Source organism: Lemur catta, chromosome 11 (assembly GCF_020740605.2).
Source record: "Lemur catta isolate mLemCat1 chromosome 11, mLemCat1.pri, whole genome shotgun sequence".
NCBI lineage: Eukaryota > Metazoa > Chordata > Mammalia > Primates > Lemuridae > Lemur > Lemur catta.
Window position 1 is genome coordinate 25,481,606 of NC_059138.1, and position 20,925 is coordinate 25,502,530.

The window sequence follows — 20,925 nt, forward strand, 5'->3', positions numbered from 1 at the left end:
TTTTTCAGTAAATCAGTTCCCTAGATGAAATTATTGAACGGCTTCCTACTTCAATTAGAATAATATCCAATTATTTTAGCAAGGGCTATAACCTTCAGTGACCTAGCCCCCATCTACTTCAGTAGCTTCATCGTCTACAAACTCTCTGCTTCACCCAGCCCACACTGATCCTCTCTTTCTCCCTCAAAGAAGCCCTGTCAGTAGCACCTCAGGACCTCGGCTCTGGCCATCATTCCCTCTGCCTGCCTCCTCCTCCTCATTTCTGCATTACCCCAAATGCCACCTTCTTTGAGAGTCCTTCCCTCACCTTGATAGCTAAAAGCATTAGCCCATCCCACTAAGCCGCTATTCTTTGCCCTTTTGTGACACTTATTATCTGAAATACTATTATTTATGTTTTTGTTTATTTGTTGTACATGTTTATAGTTGCTCTCTTCTTATCAGAGGATAAGCCCAACAAGGCAAAGTACTTCATCTTAATCATTGCACTGTTAGTCCTCAGTGCTAAGGAGGGTGTTTGTCATGTTGTAGGTACCCCCAAACATTTGTTCAATGAATAAACTGCTATAAGTAGGAGTAGTGTAAAATTATATATAGTTTATTTATAACCTTAATGTAATAAGCAAAAAAAAAAAAAAAGAAAAGAAACAACCCTAAAGCAGTGATGTACACAGAAAAAATTAGCCTTCTGCTGTGATAGTATTAAGCCTTGATAACCAAGCCCGAGAGAACTATGTTGACAAAACTCAAGAAAATCTTCAAGAAAGAACAGATGGCACAGGGTACAGAATCAAGTGTCAAAGGGACTCTGAGCTAGGTTCACATCCTGGAAAGTGGCAGACTGATATGGAATGGGAGAATGAGAGTCACAGGTCCCATGACAAAGAAACTCTCCTATGTAAGGGCCACACGAGCAGAGTTGAAACCAGACTGAAGCAGGAACTATAGGGAAAGTGGATTATCTGTGCAACCCTGGATGTCACATGTTCTGACACACTGATATGTAAACATTGGACTTGGGATGTGCTTTTAAGATCACAGAATTAAAATCTTTTTGATTTCTCTGAAATATAGTCACACAAGCTGGTAATAGGTTTTTAAAAATATTTCAATGAATTTTAAAGTTGTAAAATGCCTTAAAGGAGCTAGTGCAATATCACAGCTGATACAAGAATCTGACATAAAGTTAAGAAGGTCGCTCTGAATACCTTCAGTGAGAGGGAGCTCACTCCTTATCAGTCATCTGTAGTTGCTAGATATTTTTTTCTTGTACTAACTCAAAACTCTACCTCCAAATGGTATCCAAAGAGTAGGGCTTCCTGCTCCACTGTTACGGCTCTTACTATTGATATTTTTCTCTCTGAACTTTTCTCTCTCTCTCTCTCCTTCTAGCCATTGGTTCTAGTTCTGTATTTTATATGTTTGACTTTTCTCCTTGAAGTTTATAGTCCAATAATACAAACACGTTGTAGATCGGTGAATCTGCCTTGTTCTCTCCTACTTGGTATTTCACCTCCCTGCTTTAAACATGGTTCTCTTTCCGACCAAAATGCCTCACTCACCACTATGCCAGACAAAAATATGTCCTCCTTCAAGATAGCTCAGAGGTATCTTCTCTGTGAAACAGTCTCTCATTTCCTAAGCAGCATTTAGCACTCCACCGTCTGTGTTTTCACTGCACCCCAAACAAACTTCCATCCACACTCACCTATATGAAGACTGTTTGAAAAATATACCTAAGCAATCCAGTGATAATCTTCATTTCCTGGACATGATCCTACATTATTTTAAGTATTTTTCTTAACTGGTGGTTAGGGTAATTATTTTGTAATATACTTGTTTTGTGCCTATATCCTTATTACATTTTTTAAAAAAATGGAATCCTTTCTTTTGATTTTATGTAAAGCCAACTCTTAATATAGTTCCAGGAGTACGACAGGTGCTCAATGTTTGTTGAATGAGTAGATAAATTTCTAATAGCAAGTAAATCCCAACAACCATATGTTGTTCAGCTGCATCCTAGATTCTCTTGCCTACCTGAGCCTCGAATGGGATAACTTGAAATCTCAAAACATTTTGGAGGCAGAGATGGGATATATAGGTAGAGAAAGAAGGATGGATGGATGGATGGATGGATGAATAGGGGATGCACCAATAATTCTGACTGCAAGGGAAGAAGGCAGCATCTCACAGAATATAAAAGGGTAAATTAAAACATATTAGCATCGAGGTTGATCATGTTGCTAATGTTCATTGTAGTATCTGGGTAAATATCAGCTCCACTCTTTTCAGCTATGTAATCAAATCTTTGTTGATTTTAGAAAATAAGTAGTCCAATAATGTCATTTGGCATTAATTTATAAAAAAGAACCTCATAAATAATACCAAAAAGCTTGTAAGTGGGAAATCTCTTAATAATATAGACTACATTATGGATAGAGGTCATTTGTATATTGCTTAGGTATATTTAATAGTAAAGTCTTACATAGGAAGGGACCTTCTACTTAAAAAGCTTCTAATTATGGGTTGGTAGCTATCTTCAATGACCCACAAATTTGAATTTAAGATCCAGAGTGAATTCATATTGCTTTTCTTCCCACTGCCCCCAGTAAAAACAATTGTGTCTGTATAAAGTCCTTTTCTATACTGCTTTTGAAGGTGTGCCATTTTGCTAAATATAACTTTGGTATTTTTTAGGTTCTAACTCTTAAAAAAGCTCTCAAAAATTCTCTCTTTTTTTCCTTTAAAAATAACTATTTGAAAATCTTCCCTGTTGAATTCATTTTGCATCTTAGAAACCTATGGTTTGGCTCATGTAAATTATACCTTAAAACATCTGGAAAATAATTTCAAGGCATATTATTTAATGTATGACAAGATTCAGTATCTATAGTCCATCTGTTCAGTATAAGCAGTGAATGTCTTCACATCTATGTGCTAAGTGTTGATAACTATGTCTCCTGCTAATTATCACTCAACCATGATGGAAAAGTGATGACTGTTTTAAACTTGTAGACATAGGTCCTATCAATCAATGGTAATCTGATTATTTAATTTACACCTTTTCATCACAGTAAGTATTTAGAATTAAAAGCTAAAAATGTGTATTATTCCATTCCTTAGTAAGCTTATACAAAAATTAAACAATATTTAGGATGCTGAATTCATTCACAGAACCCCTAAAGAAGGTCTTACTGAAATCTTAAAGATGATCTAGTGAACCCACCCAAATGATAAACAGAGGAAACTAATTCCTAGGTGGGTAAGTGACATGTCCAAGGCCAGATAGCAAATGCCAGGCAGGACTTGGTAAGAGAGTCAAATTTTATCACCTCTGATTTGTTCTGTCTTTCTGCTAAAACATGCTTTCTCTCAAGGTTTATACAAAAAGTAAGGGAACACCTTGAGTTAAATAAATCAGACAAAAGAGAGGATTTATTATACCCCTTTTAAAAGGATTATTTTTTCCCTAAAAAATTACATTAGAAATATTTTTAAATATTTTCTTCTAAGAATTTTACAATTTTAGTTCTTCAACTTTGGTCTGTGGTCCCTGTTGAGTACATTTTTGGATAAAGTGTGAAAAAAGGTTCAATCTGATTTTTTTTTGTATATGGATATCCAATTGTTCTAGTGCCATTTGTTGAAAGGATTATTCTTTACCTATTGAAAGGTCTTGGAACACTTGTCTAAAATCCATTGACTGTAAACGTAAGAGCTTATTTCTGGTCCCTCAATTCCATTCCATTGATCTATATGTCTATTTTTATGCCAGTACCAGACTATCTTGATTATTGTAGTTTTGTAGTAAGTTTCAAAATTAGGAAGCATAAGTCCTTCAACTCTGTTAAATTCTTAGAAGAAAATCTAGAAGTTAGTTTTTGTGGTCTGGTTAGGCAATGCCTTCTTAGTTATGATACTAAACACACAAGCACCAAGAGGAAAATAGATGAGTTAGACTTCATCAAAAGGAAAAACTTTTGTACTTTAAAAAAAGATACCATCAAGAAAGTTAGAAGGTAACTCACAGAATGGAAGAAAATAATTGCAAATTAGATACCTGATAAAGGACTTGTATCTAAAATATATAAAAAACATTTTCAACTCAATACTAAAAAGACAAATAACCCAATTAAAAATAGGCAGCAAAGAATTTAAATACACATTTCTCTAAAACATGATATACAAATGTCCAGTAAGCATATGAAAAAAATACTCAACATCATTAGTCATTACGGAAATACTAAAATGCATTAAAAACCATTGAATTGTAGACTTTAAATAGGTGAATTTTATGATGGATTAATTTTATTCAAATTAAGCTGTTTTTAAGAAATATTTAAATATAAACTTAAAAAAACTCATAAGGGCTATGTAACTATTAGTACTGTTATTGATATGTCATTAGATTTTTAAACCTTTCCATAGGCTGTAGTTTTCACAAAGGTCTAAAATGTTTCCATATGTGCTAGTGAAATCATGTCATTTACAAATGCACCTACATTGAAATTTGAATAATTCACACAAACCTTGAAAAATGCACTAAAATTGTGCACTTATCTTGTGATTCAGCACATAATAGCCTTAAGTGTATTATGATCTAATAAGTTACATTTTATAGTGAATTAACTTCAAACACAGGAATGTGAGTAGGACAGATATTTAACACTATTTAACATTTTGAAATGGGCAAGAGCATACATTTTATCAGAACATTTAATAGATATAAAATATTTGCTAGATATTAAATATATACATAAAACCATCAAAGTACTCATATTTTACACTGCTATACTCTGTATTCAAGGCACATAGAGTTTGTGAGGAAAGCAGAAACATTTTATCGAAGGTCAAATTAATATGTTTGTAACTGGTAATTCTATCTTTTTCCCACATAACACAGATAAAATGACCCATTACTAACAGAAGATTAAAAACCACTCTAGATTTTAATTTTTCATGAAATATCAAATTATATTAAATAAGACACTGATTTTTAGATTTATAAAAAATATATTTGTATATACTTACTCTACAAGTAATAGAGATTAAGAGAGTCATTTTAATTATTTCAATCTTATAATTATAAACCATCTGGCATCTTTATTGGAACTTTATACTAGCACTATTTACTACAAAGTAGAATTTGGTTGCATTTTCGATTTTGTTTAAAATTTGTTTGACATTGTTTCCCACAAATTAAAAAAATTAGTTTGCCAGGGAACATCAGATTAGATGGAAACCAATAATCTGAACAAACATGGTATCAATGTGGCAAAAAGTTTAGTCAACATGTTCAGTGGGGAGGGGAGAGAAAAGCAATATGAATTCTTGTTTAACAAACATTTATGGATCATGTACAATGCTCAAAGCATTCTGCTGAGCATGGAATCCTCTGTAAAAAGAATCATTGGTAATTATAGGAATCACTGGGGTGCAGACTGAAGAAAGCAGGTTTGTTTGCATCTTGTTATGGAGAAAATAGACTCCTAACCCATGTAGGGTAACAAAGCATAATCTGTTCTACACAGTCTGTAGTCTACTCTGTTCTGTAAAGGAAGTGAGATATGAAATACTGAAATGAAAACATTCTAACGTAGTCAACCAATGTTGAACTACATGCAACTACATGCTTCGGGCCTCACCGTCTCTTGACACATCTAGCTCATTTCTACTTCCCATTGTTTCCATCTGCTGTGTCCCTGCCTGGAATGCCCTTTTCCTTTAACTCTTCTGAATCCTATGCAGCTTGAGCCCTATATTTTATTTTACATTTACCCTGCACATTCTGGCCTGTCAAGCTCCCTTGTTCTCTGAACCCTCTTAATATTAGATTTCAGCTGCTATTCATACACTTCCGTGTAATATTTTATATATTTTTTATGAAAAATTATTTCTTCCCAATAAGCATAGATTTCTTGAAAGCAATGACTTTCATTCATTCATTGATTATTGCTATTTCCCAATAGTAGTTAACACAGTACTAGGTACATGGGAAACAGTCAATAAATAGAGTAAATATTTTGGAATAAACTGAGAGAATATATTTTGGGAGAACACAGAAAGAGTGGTGATATGAATGTATAGAATGATGTTGCTAAACAAAAAGGAATTAATTACAGATCTTCTGAACAAAATTCTCTTTTAAAACAAAAGTCTAAAATACCAGGCTATGCCCTTTCTTAGTTTACAGATATGATTCCTTATATGATTGTAAAGTCCTTGTTTTCCAAAAAACACAGTTATGCTGACTTACATTATGTCCCTAGTAAATTTACTAGTTTTCTGTGTGTTCTGCTTTCTACATGATGGGAAGCTTATGGTGGATGTAATTATTCTTGTCCTTTAAAGCTTTTAATGGATTATTGATGAGAGTGAAGCTATATTTCATCCTCAAAGCAAATTATAAGTAATTTAAAAAGCCCATGCTTCTTAATATAGTCATTAACTTTATTCCCTAATTACATCTATATTTTAATTGCTTGATTTTTACTTTTATGCATGAGTTATCATTTTTAATCAGTATGCACAGTTGATATGCATCTTGTACAAACTCTTTGTTATTAAAAAACCAATATTTTTACTATATCAAGTTATATTTTCTTAAATAATAATGTTTAGAAAAGCTTAGATATGCTAAATGTTATGACAACGCTTGAATATTAATTTAATTAATATAAAAATGCACTGTCAAAATACTGTATTAAATAGTAACTGAAGTAAAAGTTCTTCCATTTTACCTTTAATTGATTTAAGCATGAAGAACAATCAACTGTTATAATATTATTACGTCTTTGGATTCACAAATTCACCTTGAATTCATAGTTACTCAAATAAATTAATGGAAGCTCTCAAGTAAAAGGAATTTTGACTATGCACTGAGGAGCTTTCAGATGAAATATGGGCAAAATATGAGCTTTATGAATTAAATTTTCCAAAAAAAAAAAAAAAAACAACCACTCAACTTACCTCCAGTAGATGAGAATACCCACAAGAACCACTAGACAGATAAAAGTCAGGGCTGACACGATCACAAGGGGTATAACTGCCTTCTTCTCGGATTCCAACCCCTCAGCTAGACCAATACGAGACTCATGGCTACTATTACTGGCCTCTGTAGTCGGAGAAAATTGAGAGAGTTGATATTTAAACTGAAGGAAAAGTCACAACACTTTCAACTGATTATTGCAACCTTCATTGCTGTCACTTACCTTTAAAATGTTGACTCTATGATGCCAATACTGTCTACGATTATAAGCCAATTTAAGTAAAAAAAAGTTTAGAAATTAAGGCAGGCTATTAGAGTTGAAAAACAACAATATCCCAACAGAGATTGGGACCCAGGTAGGGGTGCCTTGGCAAGAAGTGAGCTTAACACTGCTTTGAAAAGCTTCCTACAAGGAAAATAGAAGTATTAAAATAAGAAAACCACCCAGTTTTTAATTAAAATGATCAGGAAAAATGATACTCACTGAATCACCCCATGCATTATCTTAATTTTCTAAAATTAATTTTAGTGGAATTATTTTTAACTCTGTATTAGGTAAATAATTAGAAACAATTAATAATATCATAAAGAAAATAATCTTAAGATAACCCTTCTTACATTAGGCTTATCTTTCAATCCAGCAAACTATTTTAATTTTAATTGTAGATTGGTTTTAAATGTTATTTTGAATGCTCTTCTTACCCATTATTTTTCTCTTTTAAAAAATAAAAATACTATTGCATGTGAATTGAAGGGATACATAAATTTAAGAAATTCTTTTCAAATATGCAAATGTAAATAATGAAAAAGTCCAAATTTGGTCTTTGGGTTAATTTTAACACATTGGTTGCCACACTAGGAAAAAAATTTTTCTTTGGGACCACAGGGTTTGATGATGAAAATAGAATAAAAACTTCGAAAACAAAATGATCCTTTCTAATTTAATGAAAAATTTGTTTGTTATTGTTTTCTGTGCATGAGTTATATGCAACTTGAAAAATAGTTACTTAGGTCCCAGTAGGTCCCAAGGTAAAGAGACGTGTGAGTTACATATGCTTCACAAGGCCCTGGACTCAAAACTAGTAAAATACAACTCACCTGGCAGTTAATGTGTTAAAAGATGACAAATGACTCTTTTTGTGACCAGTCAGGTACATTATTGTACCAGCACTTTGAAAATCACTGCAAGTGGAGATATTCTTCCAAGTTATTAAAAAACTTTCAGAGTTGTGTTAGTTGCCAGTAAAAATCTTTCCTTTGCTTTAAGGTGTGTTCAGTGGGAACCAAGATGATTGAGCATGAGCTGTTTCTAACTGATGATATGCTGACTGACGGTGCACAAAGCAAGGGCCTTTATTCTGTCTACCTGTAAAAGTTCTGAAATTAAAATTCCTTATCAAAGTGTACATGCTTCCTACACACTTGGCACTTTTGATGCTTTTATACCAATCTTCTCACTATTAGTGATATGAGACAGAGGATATTAATTTAATGTTGAATATTTAAGAAATTTGAGAGAACTAAAGATTTAAAATAATAGCTTTCTTTGGTAACCAAGGATGGTGGCAGAAAGGGCCAAGAAGTTAATTCATGAATACAGGAAATGTATCATAGGAATATATATGGCACACACATTTCCCAAGATGTTCTTACAATTATAGATGGATTTGCTAGAAAAAAAGCAGAAATCAAAGATGTGATTAAAAATCATAAAACGGTAGGAAAAGTGAAAATATTTTAAGTCAACTGACCCCTGAGTTGTACGTAACATTCTTGCAAGAAAAGGCCAAGCTTCAACTGGCCATTACATATTGTGTGGAGACTCATCTATACACATAAATAATCTGACGGTGAGTGCACTGAAAATTTCCTTATGAAATTTAGAAAAGTATCTTATTTTATACATGGTTGTCTTCACATTTTTTCTATTGGAACTATTGTTACCTAAATGGAAAGTAAGTTTTTGGGTAATAAATGAAACAATTCACTTAGCGAAGTCCCTAATACCCAATACAGTACATTTGGTGGTTAATATAATTATTTGTATCAGTCATTCTTGAAGTGTGGCCCTCAGAATAGAGGCATCAACATCACTCGTAACTTATTCAAAATGCAAATTCGAGGCTCCACCCAAACCACACCAAGGCATCTGAATCAGAAACTCTATGGTTAAGGCTCAGCAATCTGTGTTTTCACAAGTCCTCCATACAATTTTGATCCACATTAAAGTTTGCGATCCAATGATGTACATTAATATATGTACAATGTAAGCTTCTATAACAACACAGGTCTTTAATAGCCATAAATATTCATAGCAATATGTATATGGGTATATATAGATGTATATGCATACATATATGAGATGTGTCTGATCATATATGTGATATATATGTAATATATATAATGCATATTATGTAATATATACCATATATACATCATATTTATATACATGCATTATATACACACATGCACACACACATATAGTCTTGTATATAGATATTTCTGTAAGTTTTCTGGGATATCTGATCTTAAATCCTTTAACTGAGGAGTTATAATGAAAAGTCTATGGTGAACATATATTATGAAACCTAGTTCTTTTATATACAATGGGATACCACATGAAAGTACAATCAGCTGATTGCTTTGTATACTGTAAGGGGAAAAACTAGTTGTATTGATCTTATTTTCATTTTTTGAGACTAAATTATCTGTTTTGGTATGGCTCAGTAGTGTATATGAGTTATCTAAATGATAAGAATCTACTAATGCAATTACAAAATAAAGAGCTGATATTAATATTTAAAAATATGTTTTAAGAATAAAAAAGTATAATTTGGTATTACAATTTGAGCATTACATATATTTTACTGTCCTCAGTCATGAAAGCATAGTCTCTAAGAGACAGACACCAATAACACATTCCAGGCTTAGTTTTGTATTTACTCCTTATGTGGCCTGATCAAGTAATCTAGTATTTACTCATAAATTGTAAATACTAGTATTAGCCTTATCTATATTATTTTGAGGAATATATCCTGTAAATTGTTCTACATTCTGGAACAACACCAAAAATTTTTACGTTTCAGAATGAGATTGTATACATTTGATAAGGGGGCATATTCAATTATTGGATAAGACAGATAACATCTGGTGTATATATGTATATATATGTATATATATACACACATACAGTTTTAAAAATAGGCAAGAATTTTCCCCTAATCTTACTTGATTTTATTTACTTCATTAATTGTTACTTGATGAGGTTGGATGTTATATTCACGTTGTTTTCTCTTCATTAGTGAGGGAACATACACTTAATAATTAAATAAATCTAATTAGTGCATTGAAGAGAAATCTGATAAGTTTTAGTCAATAATTCTAGGTTTAGCATTTTATTATGTATATATATTCTTTCTATAGTAGTATAGTCTAGCAAGAACATATCAATGTCACCACCTAGTAATATAGAAAAATGGATGGATTCCTGGTATTTTCCTTTAACGTAAATCTAATAAAAATTTGAAAAAACAAGTACTATAATTGAGGGCAGATAACAATTCATATATATGACAACACTAATGAATATAGTAACCTACAGATTTGTTATTCATTCTCAGATGTCAGTGTTTAAGTGTTTAAATTGAAATGCAATGCTAAATAGATATCAAGTAAGGATACGGAAAAAGTTCTCTGTCAAAATGTACAAACTTTTAATTGCTGCTACACTGAAGGAAAAACATACAACTAATTCAAGAAATGAAATAACAAAGAGGAAAAATATCCTAATGAGACCGATGTCTACGTTCTGGGTTATAAGTATTCACTTTTATACAATGACTGCCTTTTGTTACATTAGCCTACCTTTTGACTTACTTTTAAGACTTAAATATTTTCATTGTTAAATTACAAAATACCTTAAAATTTACTAAAGGCAAATTATAAAATTGTTTTGATAAATTCAATGAAATTATCTAATATTTCATATGCTTAATAGAATTGAACTTCCCTTTCACTTCATTGGCATTTAAAGTAGACATCTGCATTATATATGCTGCAAGTAATCTGCTCTAGGAAACATCTGGCCAATAAGCTAATTTGCACAAAATACATTAACAAATGAAATGTATTTCTACAGAAAATTGTTACTTGATGAGGTTCTACTGTTTTACATCTTGTCATACAATACCTATACATATTATGCATATTAATGCTCTATAACTTAGGTGTATAACAGCAAGCGCAAAGTAAGATGTATTTTGTTGGTTCACAGTGCCCTCTTTAGGCAACATTAAAGTAATCAAAGAAATCATTTTAAAAAATTAAAATCTTTTCTTAACCTCACCATTAGCTCTCAAAATTTAGTAATAGAATTTTTTTTAAAGCTTCCCAAGTTGATGTGGGTGTGCAAATTATCTAATTCTTTTCTACAGAATGTTTCAGGGAGAAGTGCTTATATCATATTATCATATTTTATAATTCATTTTATAATTCAATAGAAATAGTTTACAACTTATTTTAGAACACAAATAAGTATGAAAATTAAAATCATCTAATATTTGCACACTCTGATCTTATTTAAAAAGCAGTGTGCTAAAAATGTATTATGCACACATAATTGCTCCCATATAAAATAAGAATCCTGTAGAATATGAAATATTGACGATAAATAAAATCTGTTTTATCTATTTTAGAGAGAATTAAGGACAAAAACATGTTGAATAAGCATGTGAAATTATGAATAAAACCATGCTTTAAAAACTGTAAACTAATTCATTGAACCGTTTGATTTAAAATAAAAAGATGATAAATGCCTGAGGTGATGGATACCCCAATTATCCTGATTTGATTAATTCACATTGTATGCCTGTATCAAAACATCACATGTACCCTATTAAGATATACTATTATGCACCCATAATAGTGAAAAACTTCAAAAAAATTTTTAAAAAATGTGCCATTTTACAAATTTCTATCTTTCCATAATTTTTCTATTTTACTTTTAGAGCAAGAAAACCACCACACCTTGATTTATCTTTTTGATCCATAACTAACCTGCCTCTGAAACGTTGAACACTTCTGAGTGCCTGCTAGTAACAGATGGTGTCGGGGACCTTGAGGATCCAGGAGTTATTTCTGAGTCACCTGCTTCCAGGACCCCATTAGCATCTCTTTCATTAGTGTCTGGAAAACTGAAATCTGTGGAAGTCTCATTATCGTTAAGGCTATCTGAGGTACCTTGCCCTGATCCGCTTTCTTCATCACTCGTCAGAACTGCCCACGCTTTAGATTCAGGGCTGAAAGGAAGCACAGCACTACCAGTCTGAATGTCATTTTCCTCTTTTCCATCATTGTGCTTTTGGGGTAGCCCATTTGTTGGTGGTGATTTATCAGGACTTCCGTCCATATCAATTTGACTGTCTGAGGTTACACCTGTGTCTCTATTTTCTTCTTCAACATTCTCAGAGAGTGAATGTGAGATTGGGTTATTCTGATCCACAAGGTTGTTTTCCTGGGTGTCTGAATCATTTGTTACCTTTTCCTGTGATTCTCTATAGGATAAGCATGACATACACTTATTTATGGATAAGCCATCACTATTTCTGTCATCATAATCATCATCATCATCATCATCAATATCGCCATCTTCACCACCACCCATTAAATCGGCATCAGATCTGGCACTATGAGTCAGCTTAGAAGTTGCTCTGGAAGGAAACAGCAACTTGGTTGTGGTTACATCACTGTCGGGAGAAACAGCTGTAACAGAAACATACCCATTTCCTAAAGGAACAGAATGATCAGTAGCTACAAATGTATCAGAAACAACTGTTGGAATACCAGCAAATCCCTCACCAGTAATAGAACTTTTGGTGGAGGTGAATATTTCATCAGAATATATAAACTTATTTATTAGTGTATTTAGTGGTTCATCAATTGATAAAACAGGAGTAGCAAATGCATGCCTTCCTTTTGGGGGATAGGCCTGGTTAATCTCCAAATTGGCAGTTTGGTACAACTCATCATTACTGTACAAAGAAGGTGCCACTTGCTGGGAACTTTTGCTTTTAAACAAAACTGGTTCAAAATATTTCTCACTTGTGTAAGAAATGGTTAAACCTTGAAGTGAAGCAGAGTGCATATCAGAAGTAGGTGATACATCAAAAACTGGTACAGATGTGGAGTGCAGCATGTTTTCACTTGAAGCAGAATCTGATACCATGAGATGCAATATTGTAGGACTAATTTTATCAACCTTGGGGGTTTCAACCAATATTGGATCACTACGCACAGCTGGAAGAACAGTTTTAAGCAAGGTATCGACAACGGAAGCCTGAAAGGAAGGTTGCAGCAATACTTCAGTACTAAAGGAAGCTGAGGTCTCATAAAATAAGAGCTGAGTTGAAGGAGGTAACATTTCACTAGAAGCAGGGTCAGAGGATGCTGGCTCTGAGTTTGCACTAAGCACAGGTCTAAGCGAAGTGTCACCAAATGCTTGAGATACAGTATGTGTAGGTTGAACTGAAAAGTTATTTTCTGGAACTTGACTAATCTCATGATCAAAAACTTTAGTGTCAGGATAAGCAAGAGACCCTGGAAGCATGCCCTTTGTGCTAGAAATGGAAACAGAGGTTTCTTGTAAAGACGCATTCAGCTTATTTACATTATCATACATGTTGGGCATGACTGTGCTTTCAGAATGGTAAACCTTCTCATTGAAAGAAGAAATTTGTAGTTCAGTCTCATTTCCATATATTATTTCACTTTGAGAAAGCAGCTTATTATCATCACCAAACACAGATGTTGTATATGTAAATTCAGCCACAGAAACAGGTGAAGAAATGTTAAGGGCTGGCAGCCCATCTGTGTCAGGTAAAAGAAATTCACTATCAGAGGAGGCTCCGGACCACTCACCATCACCGGAGAGGGCATGAGTAGGCTGCAGTAATGATGCAGTTGGGGTTATTAGCGAAGACTTAGGCATCAATATGTGGCTAGGGCTGCTAAATAAGGAACCCTGATAAGATATGTCAACAGAATCATGCACAGGTATTGCAGAACTGTAAGAAATAGTGAAGATGTGCTGGGAGCCCTCATTATTAGATAAGGCATAAGAAGGTTCAGGCCCTGAAGAACGTGCATGCATCATGGCATCACTGCTGGGTGGTTCAACTTGAGAAAACATAAATGTTTTATACAGGACACCAGATTCACTACCAAATTCCAATGTCTCTGAAGCAGCATGAGTAGTGGTCTGATGCGATACCACATCAGAATACTGAGCAAGGCTGGGCTCTAATAGCAAATCACCCCCAGCCACTGGCAGAGAAGCATGCAGGGACCCCTTATCACTCTCAGTAGCTGAAGTAACTTGTGGAAGGATTTGAGAAACTGTATGCAGATGGCGAAACAATTCACTACCGAAGGAAGCAGAGGAAAATGGAAGCAAAGGTGCATCATCATAGGAAGACAGGATGGATTCGACTGACACATCAACACTGGGAAATACAGGCGTAGCATGCAAGGCCGAATCACTACTCGAAGCAGCAGGGGTAGTGTTGAGGGTCTGATTGTCAAGCAACAAAGGGGTGACTAGAGGAAAGACTTCACTACTGTAGGAAGGTTGAAGAGGTGTCTCACCATTGTATACTGGTTGGGTTGTCTGCGAGTGTAGCACGTTGACAGTGGGGACCAAATCGTGTTGTCCAGAGGATGGAGTAAAAGCATGAGGTGTTACCTCGGTCGGGAAGGAGGCAAAAGTAGAATAATGTGGCATTTCCATATCTGTAGCTGAGGGACCCTGTGACACCACTGGGCCTGGAGAAAAGGATTCAGTTGTCTTCTCAGATTCATCAATATGTATCTCAGTGTAATTAGTCTGGAGAAAGCTCTCTCTACCTGATCCAACATCGGGCTGCGTTGTCATATCTGCAGTGACAGGAAACCACACATTTCCATCAACAGAAGGATCCTTGAATGATTCTTCTGAACCTGATGAAGGCGAATCTTCTGAAGTATTTCTTGTAGAGTCTGGTATAAGAGCATCATCTGTGATTGCCTCTGGGTTTTCTGAAGAAAATATATACCCCTGGGATATGTTCTCAGAGACGAATGGCATAGCAGAAGTTGCCGGACTGGAGCCTGAAGAATCATCAGCTCCAGTATCAAGCTTGAAACTGGTCAATAAACTTTCTTCCTCACTGATATCAGTAGACACTTCTTGATATTCTGTTATAGAAACTGCATTCAAAGATCCTGCAGTCCCAGACAAGTTCATCTGCGGAGATCTAAGAACAGTTTTAGAGCCGTCATTTAAAGAGGCTGAAGTACCTTCCACAGTGTGAGATGGCAGTTCTGTCACAGTCTGAGAAGTCAAGAAAATAGATTTCTCTGTGGCTAATTCACTGACTGGTTGGGAAGTGGAATTTACAGAGCTGTTGGGAACACCACCCTTTCTGGAGAATTCACTTCCTCTTGTTGGAGATCGGTTAGTCTTGGCCTCATTGTATTTAGTCCTTATGCGATTGTAGTGTGTTGTGGTAGAAATCTGGGGTTCCTTTTTCCGTATTTTGTTTGTGGCACTGTCTCTACCTGGGTTCACAATAGTGTCTTCTTCCATGTATTTTCCCTCTTCTTCCTCCTTTGAAAAGCAAACAAGATTTAATGGAACATATGAAAGTAAAACAATATCTTAATATCTTATACGATTTTATAATGCTAATTGCTGCTTGTGGGATCATGGAACATTTTTATCTTCATAAAACAACATTCTATAGACCCCATGCCTCTATCCTCTGGCCAGAGTAACTAAAGTTAATGAAAACACATCTCTTATTTTTGGCTGCCTTTATTTTAATGCTATGGGAGGAAGTGATTAAATTAATAGATACCACATCTTTAAAAGGAAGCCACATTGTAGTTGCACTTATTATTGAAAGGGTTATTTAATATGGTATTTATTTTCTTGTTTTTATGCTTCTTTGTTCAGTTCATCAGGCATCAAGTTAAATAACAATTAGCTTATTGTAGTAAGAAAGGACAGACTATTTCAAAGACCAAAGTAGTTGGACATTCATAATATTTAGTTGTATATAATCAGAATAAGTCATAATTTCAAAGTCATCATAAGGGGAAGATTTGGAACTGAAAGAAGTGTTGGTTTTGATTTCCCTTTGTTTTTAATACTTTCCACTTAAGATTCAGGTAAATACTTTAAAGGCAACTTGTCAAAATGTTATTCTACTATGAATTATTTAATTTTGTGTTTCCCTTAAAACCACCATTGAGGCTAAGTCATTTATGTGCATTTAGTATCATGGCCCAGGAGTCTTCTGGTCAGAAGTCAACCAAAACCTATGCACATGTGCTTTCTCTGTCTCTCTTTCTCTCTGTAAAACTAGGCATATTATAATATGTCTAATCATATGTTTAGAAAACTAAGTTGCCATGGGTATCAAGATATTTTTTCTTTTTTTCAGTCCATGTGGGACATGATTTTGTCCGTATCCAACAATTTGTTAGAACTGTCACCTATATAGATCTTTTAATGTCATGTCCCTTAAAAGAAGAAAAAAGTGACAGTACAGTCAGGGAGAACCTGACCAACGTCAGCAGAAAGAATCTGAACCTTAAACCACATGAGCTCATGAGCACGTGTCTCGCGAAAGCTGCACAGTATGAACACAGGATCCAAGTTTAATGACTGCCCCATCACTTGGAGCTTAATTATTTGGTTGTTTGTTTGTACTGTATTTTCTGTGGCTTATGTGACATCTCTAATAAGTGAGTTCGCTTTATCTGAATTGTATTGAATGTTAAAAATGGCCAACCTCTCAGATTCCCTAGACAAATTTTCTTACTAGTAGTTCCTCATGAAAGTGTACATTCCATTTGATAGCTTGTTCACAAAGACAGCCTGAGAGATTTTACCAAATAATTTCCTGAACAAAATATTCCCCTCATCTACAAACTTAAAAACCTCATAAAAACTAAATAAGAATAATCTTGATTGCTTTTGGTGAAAATTTGATTATAAAACGCATGTGTTTTATAATCTGATCCAGAGTTTTGCTGAGGATCAAGGTTAAGCTTAGCACTATGGAGTTTCTAAACTCTTCCTCATTTTTGCAAATTGGAATATTTACCTAGTTGTCTGGTAGCACTCCACATTTTTACCCTCTGCCAAAACTCCAATCTTTTCCACTCATTCTCAGGAGATGCCCTTCTTGTTTATTTTACAGAGAAAATAGAAACCACCACAGAAACGTACTTCTCCCTAACATTAAAAACACACATCAACCAAATCACCCCTGCCCCTCCCACCCTGTTGTAACTTGTTTCCCTTCCTTTTGAAGGCTAATTCCTACATCTGCGTTTTAAATCTATTCCCTACCATGTTCTTGGGAATTGAACACAAGTGAGTAGTTCCCTCTATTTTGTGTTTTCAATTTGTTTTCTCCAATTCTCAAACAGATTATTCCTATCAGCTTAAATCAACTCAGGTGTCTCCTACTTAAAAGAGACTTAATGGAAAACCTCTATTTCAGCTTCTAGTTATCATTCTACCTCTCTTCTCCCCATTCACAGCTAAAGTTACCAAAAGACATGTTATCTATTTTCTCTATATGATCTATAGACTCCCACAATATTACTTTTATTTCTCTGTGCTTATATTCCCACATAAATATATTACTAGTTTATCATAGCTTACCAAAAGTAATGTATTTCCTTAAAATTTTCATTATAACATAATACTACTCACCACTTATTCTATTAGACATTTCGAAGAAAAAACTATATACCCATCACATACATATCTCTTCTATTGCTTTCTATTGCAGCAGATTTTAGTCTTTATGAGTTTCAGATAACTCTCAGAACCTGATGAAAGTAACAGACCATTCATTAATCCTACCCCACCATGTCTTGTTGATCTCCATGATTCATACTGCCTTATGTCAACATTTCAAGGCAAATATATCATTCATACCCTATGATAACTTTATTCATATTTGACCACAAATACTTTAATAAATACTTTCCTATAATTTCTTGGGAGTTCCCGTGAATCTCTCTTCTGCTGTAGTTTTGATCTAGGTCACACCTGTTATCCATCTCAATTTCCATTTACAAAATTTTCATGTAAAGCCTTGCTTATACTGAAAATTCTTTGTCTTGCAAAGTCATACATTTCTATTTTGAGAGGATCTAAGGAATATTTCTCAAACTATTCATTTCCATATTCAAGGCTTAAAAATTATTATGGATATACTCTATATATTTGCCAGCCTCTTTCATTCATTTCTACATGAAGCAATAGAAAGGATCTGGGAAAGCAATGGGCCTTTGGTATTGATTCTAGGGTGTCATGCAGCAATAGGGGATGGGTTAAGCAGTGTTTTCATCCCATCTCAGCATCATGCTCCAGGAAGATACATTACAACATGGATCTGTTCTGATTTGACCCTTTATTAACAACAATTAATTTCAATAGCATGAAATACTACGAATTTGTCAAGTTTACCAACCACTGCTCCTGTACCCTTCATTTTAAATCCCCATCTGTGTGGTGGTAGCTGGCTCCTTCCCTCGGCAGTGCCTATGTATTCTTCTTGGTGTTTCAAAGCATGCGAGCCGCTGCTTTTGGGGCACCACCACCATGGGTGATGCCCCATAAACCAAATAAGCCAAGTGTCCTAAGATTTTTCTTTCTCCTCTTTCTCCCCTAGGTCACAGCCTTCCACCAACAAGAGACGAAGTTGATGTTTGATTCTGCTCTGCCCTCTCAGGTCTCTTCTTCCTCAGTGTGTTGTATATTCTCCTTTGCTTTCCCAGATCCTTTCTCCACCTGTCTCCTTTCTGCTCTGCCAGGAGGCAGACGTCGGGAGAATGAGGTTACTCATCAGGGGGATCCTTACCCGACTGGTCGCCACAGGATGGCTCTGACCCACTACAGAGGCTACAGCATCTGCTCTCTCTACACCTTCTCCTTGCTTTTCAGGCTTAGATGTAGCAACGTTGCCAATATCAATAGCCCTAAATGTACTATCCCTTGTTGGTTTCCATTAACCCTTTCCACACATCTGTTAATACTTGTTTTTATTAAATTAACCTTAATTATTCCACTTGAGTGTGGCATTTATTTCCCGTTGGGACCTGGACTGATACACTGAGTTATTTTCTTTCTTCCTGCTCAAGTACCTTTCACGCCTGCCCGTAGTGGGGCAACACTCAAACATTTCCACTTTCTTCCCACCAGGAAGATCTGCTTGTGTTTGTAATATATGTAACTGATAAGACCTAAAGCACCATGATATACATGGCCTTGGTAGCTCTATTCTAGAGTGTCATGACAAAAATAAAAGTATACCTCCAGGATCATCCATGTTGCCGTGAATGACAGGATTTCATTATGTTAAGCGAAATAAACCAGGAACAGAAAGATAAATACCACATGTTCTCATTCATATGTGGGAGCTAAAAAAGTTGATCTCATAAAAGTAGAAAGTAGAATAGTGGTTACTAAGGGCTGGGAAATGTAGGGAGGAGGGAAGATAGGGAGAGATTGGTTAAAGGGTATAACATTACAGCTAGATAGGAGAAATAAGTTCTAGTGTTCTATAGCACTGAGGGATGACTATAGTTAACAATAATTATATACTTTCAAATAGCTAGAAGAGAGGATATTGAATGCTCCCAACATAAAGAAATGATAAATGTTTTAGGTGATGGATATGAAAATCCCCCTTATTTGGTCACTATACATTGTATGTATCAAAACATCACTACGTACCTGATAAATATGTATAATTATTATGTGTCAATTAAAAAAATCTTAAAAAGGTATACCCAGTCACATTTATAGCCTACTCACACAGCTAAATATTATATCAAATACAATATTATAGTTTTATGTAGAAATTTACTAGTAATTAACATTAGAAAATTTTAAATAACTTAATGTCAATGGAGAAGATAAATAAATATGAAATCATGATAATGGGAATTACTATTAAAAAACTGATTATTCCTTAGTCCTTTCTAAAAAGTTCATGATATTTCACATGAGATAGAACCCAAATGGAATGTAATTTACTAAATGGCACCAATTACTGGAACAAAGGCTTGCTTCAGTATATTAAAACAATGATTTGAATTAACAACACAACATAAAAATAATTTATTTTCCTTTGACTTGGTTCTGTTGATCATTTCTAGGTATATACATAGCCACAGGCATGTGCACACACCCGCACACGCACACACACACATACACACACACACACTCACACAAAGAGACCCTTAGCAGAATTTTGTGAGCTCTTGTTGAAAGGTACACTGAAAGCTCTGACTTCAGCATGATACAATTTATCCACATAACAAAAATCTCCTACCCCCTAAATTTTGAAATAAAAAAATAATAACATAAATTGATTTTTTTAGACAAAACAAAGAAAATTAGGTAATTTTGGCAAAATAGTCCCTTGTAAGAAAGAATAGCCATCAGATACATAAGTTATTGAGGTAATTATACCTGTGAAAACACAACTCAATTGCTATTTATTGCTAGATAACAGCATTAGTTGTCACAGTTTATCAGCTCCTACACAATATGTACATATGCACACATTCACGCTATCATTAAAAACTGCACCTGGATTGAACATATAATTTCAGTTATGATCAACAATACATTTGGGCCTAGCTTGAAATATAAGATACATCAAACAATCATTTTCTCCATATTTGAAAAATTAAAATAATGTTAAAATTTGTAGATATTCTCAAATACACATTTACTTTGTGCCAGCAACAGATACTTATAACATGAATAGTCCAAACACAAATAACCAAAGTAAATGGGCAAATATATATATACAATTTATATTTTGGTTAATATTTATTAAGAATTGGTTAAGTTATTTATAAATAAACTA

The 20,925-nt window shown here is 34.3% G+C and overlaps 1 protein-coding gene across 1 annotated transcript in view; it reads right to left on the reverse strand.

Annotated features, from left to right (window-relative positions):
• Positions 1-20,925, reverse strand: part of PTPRZ1 (protein tyrosine phosphatase receptor type Z1) — a 172,472-nt gene that overhangs the window by 32,388 nt on the left and 119,159 nt on the right. Inside the window, exons 12-13 of the mRNA XM_045564087.1 lie at positions 12,044-15,629; positions 6,970-7,114 (exon numbers count right to left, since the gene is read on the reverse strand). Of these exons, the coding sequence (XP_045420043.1) occupies positions 6,970-7,114; positions 12,044-15,629 (3,731 nt within the window). The remainder of the gene's footprint in view (positions 1-6,969; positions 7,115-12,043; positions 15,630-20,925) is intronic.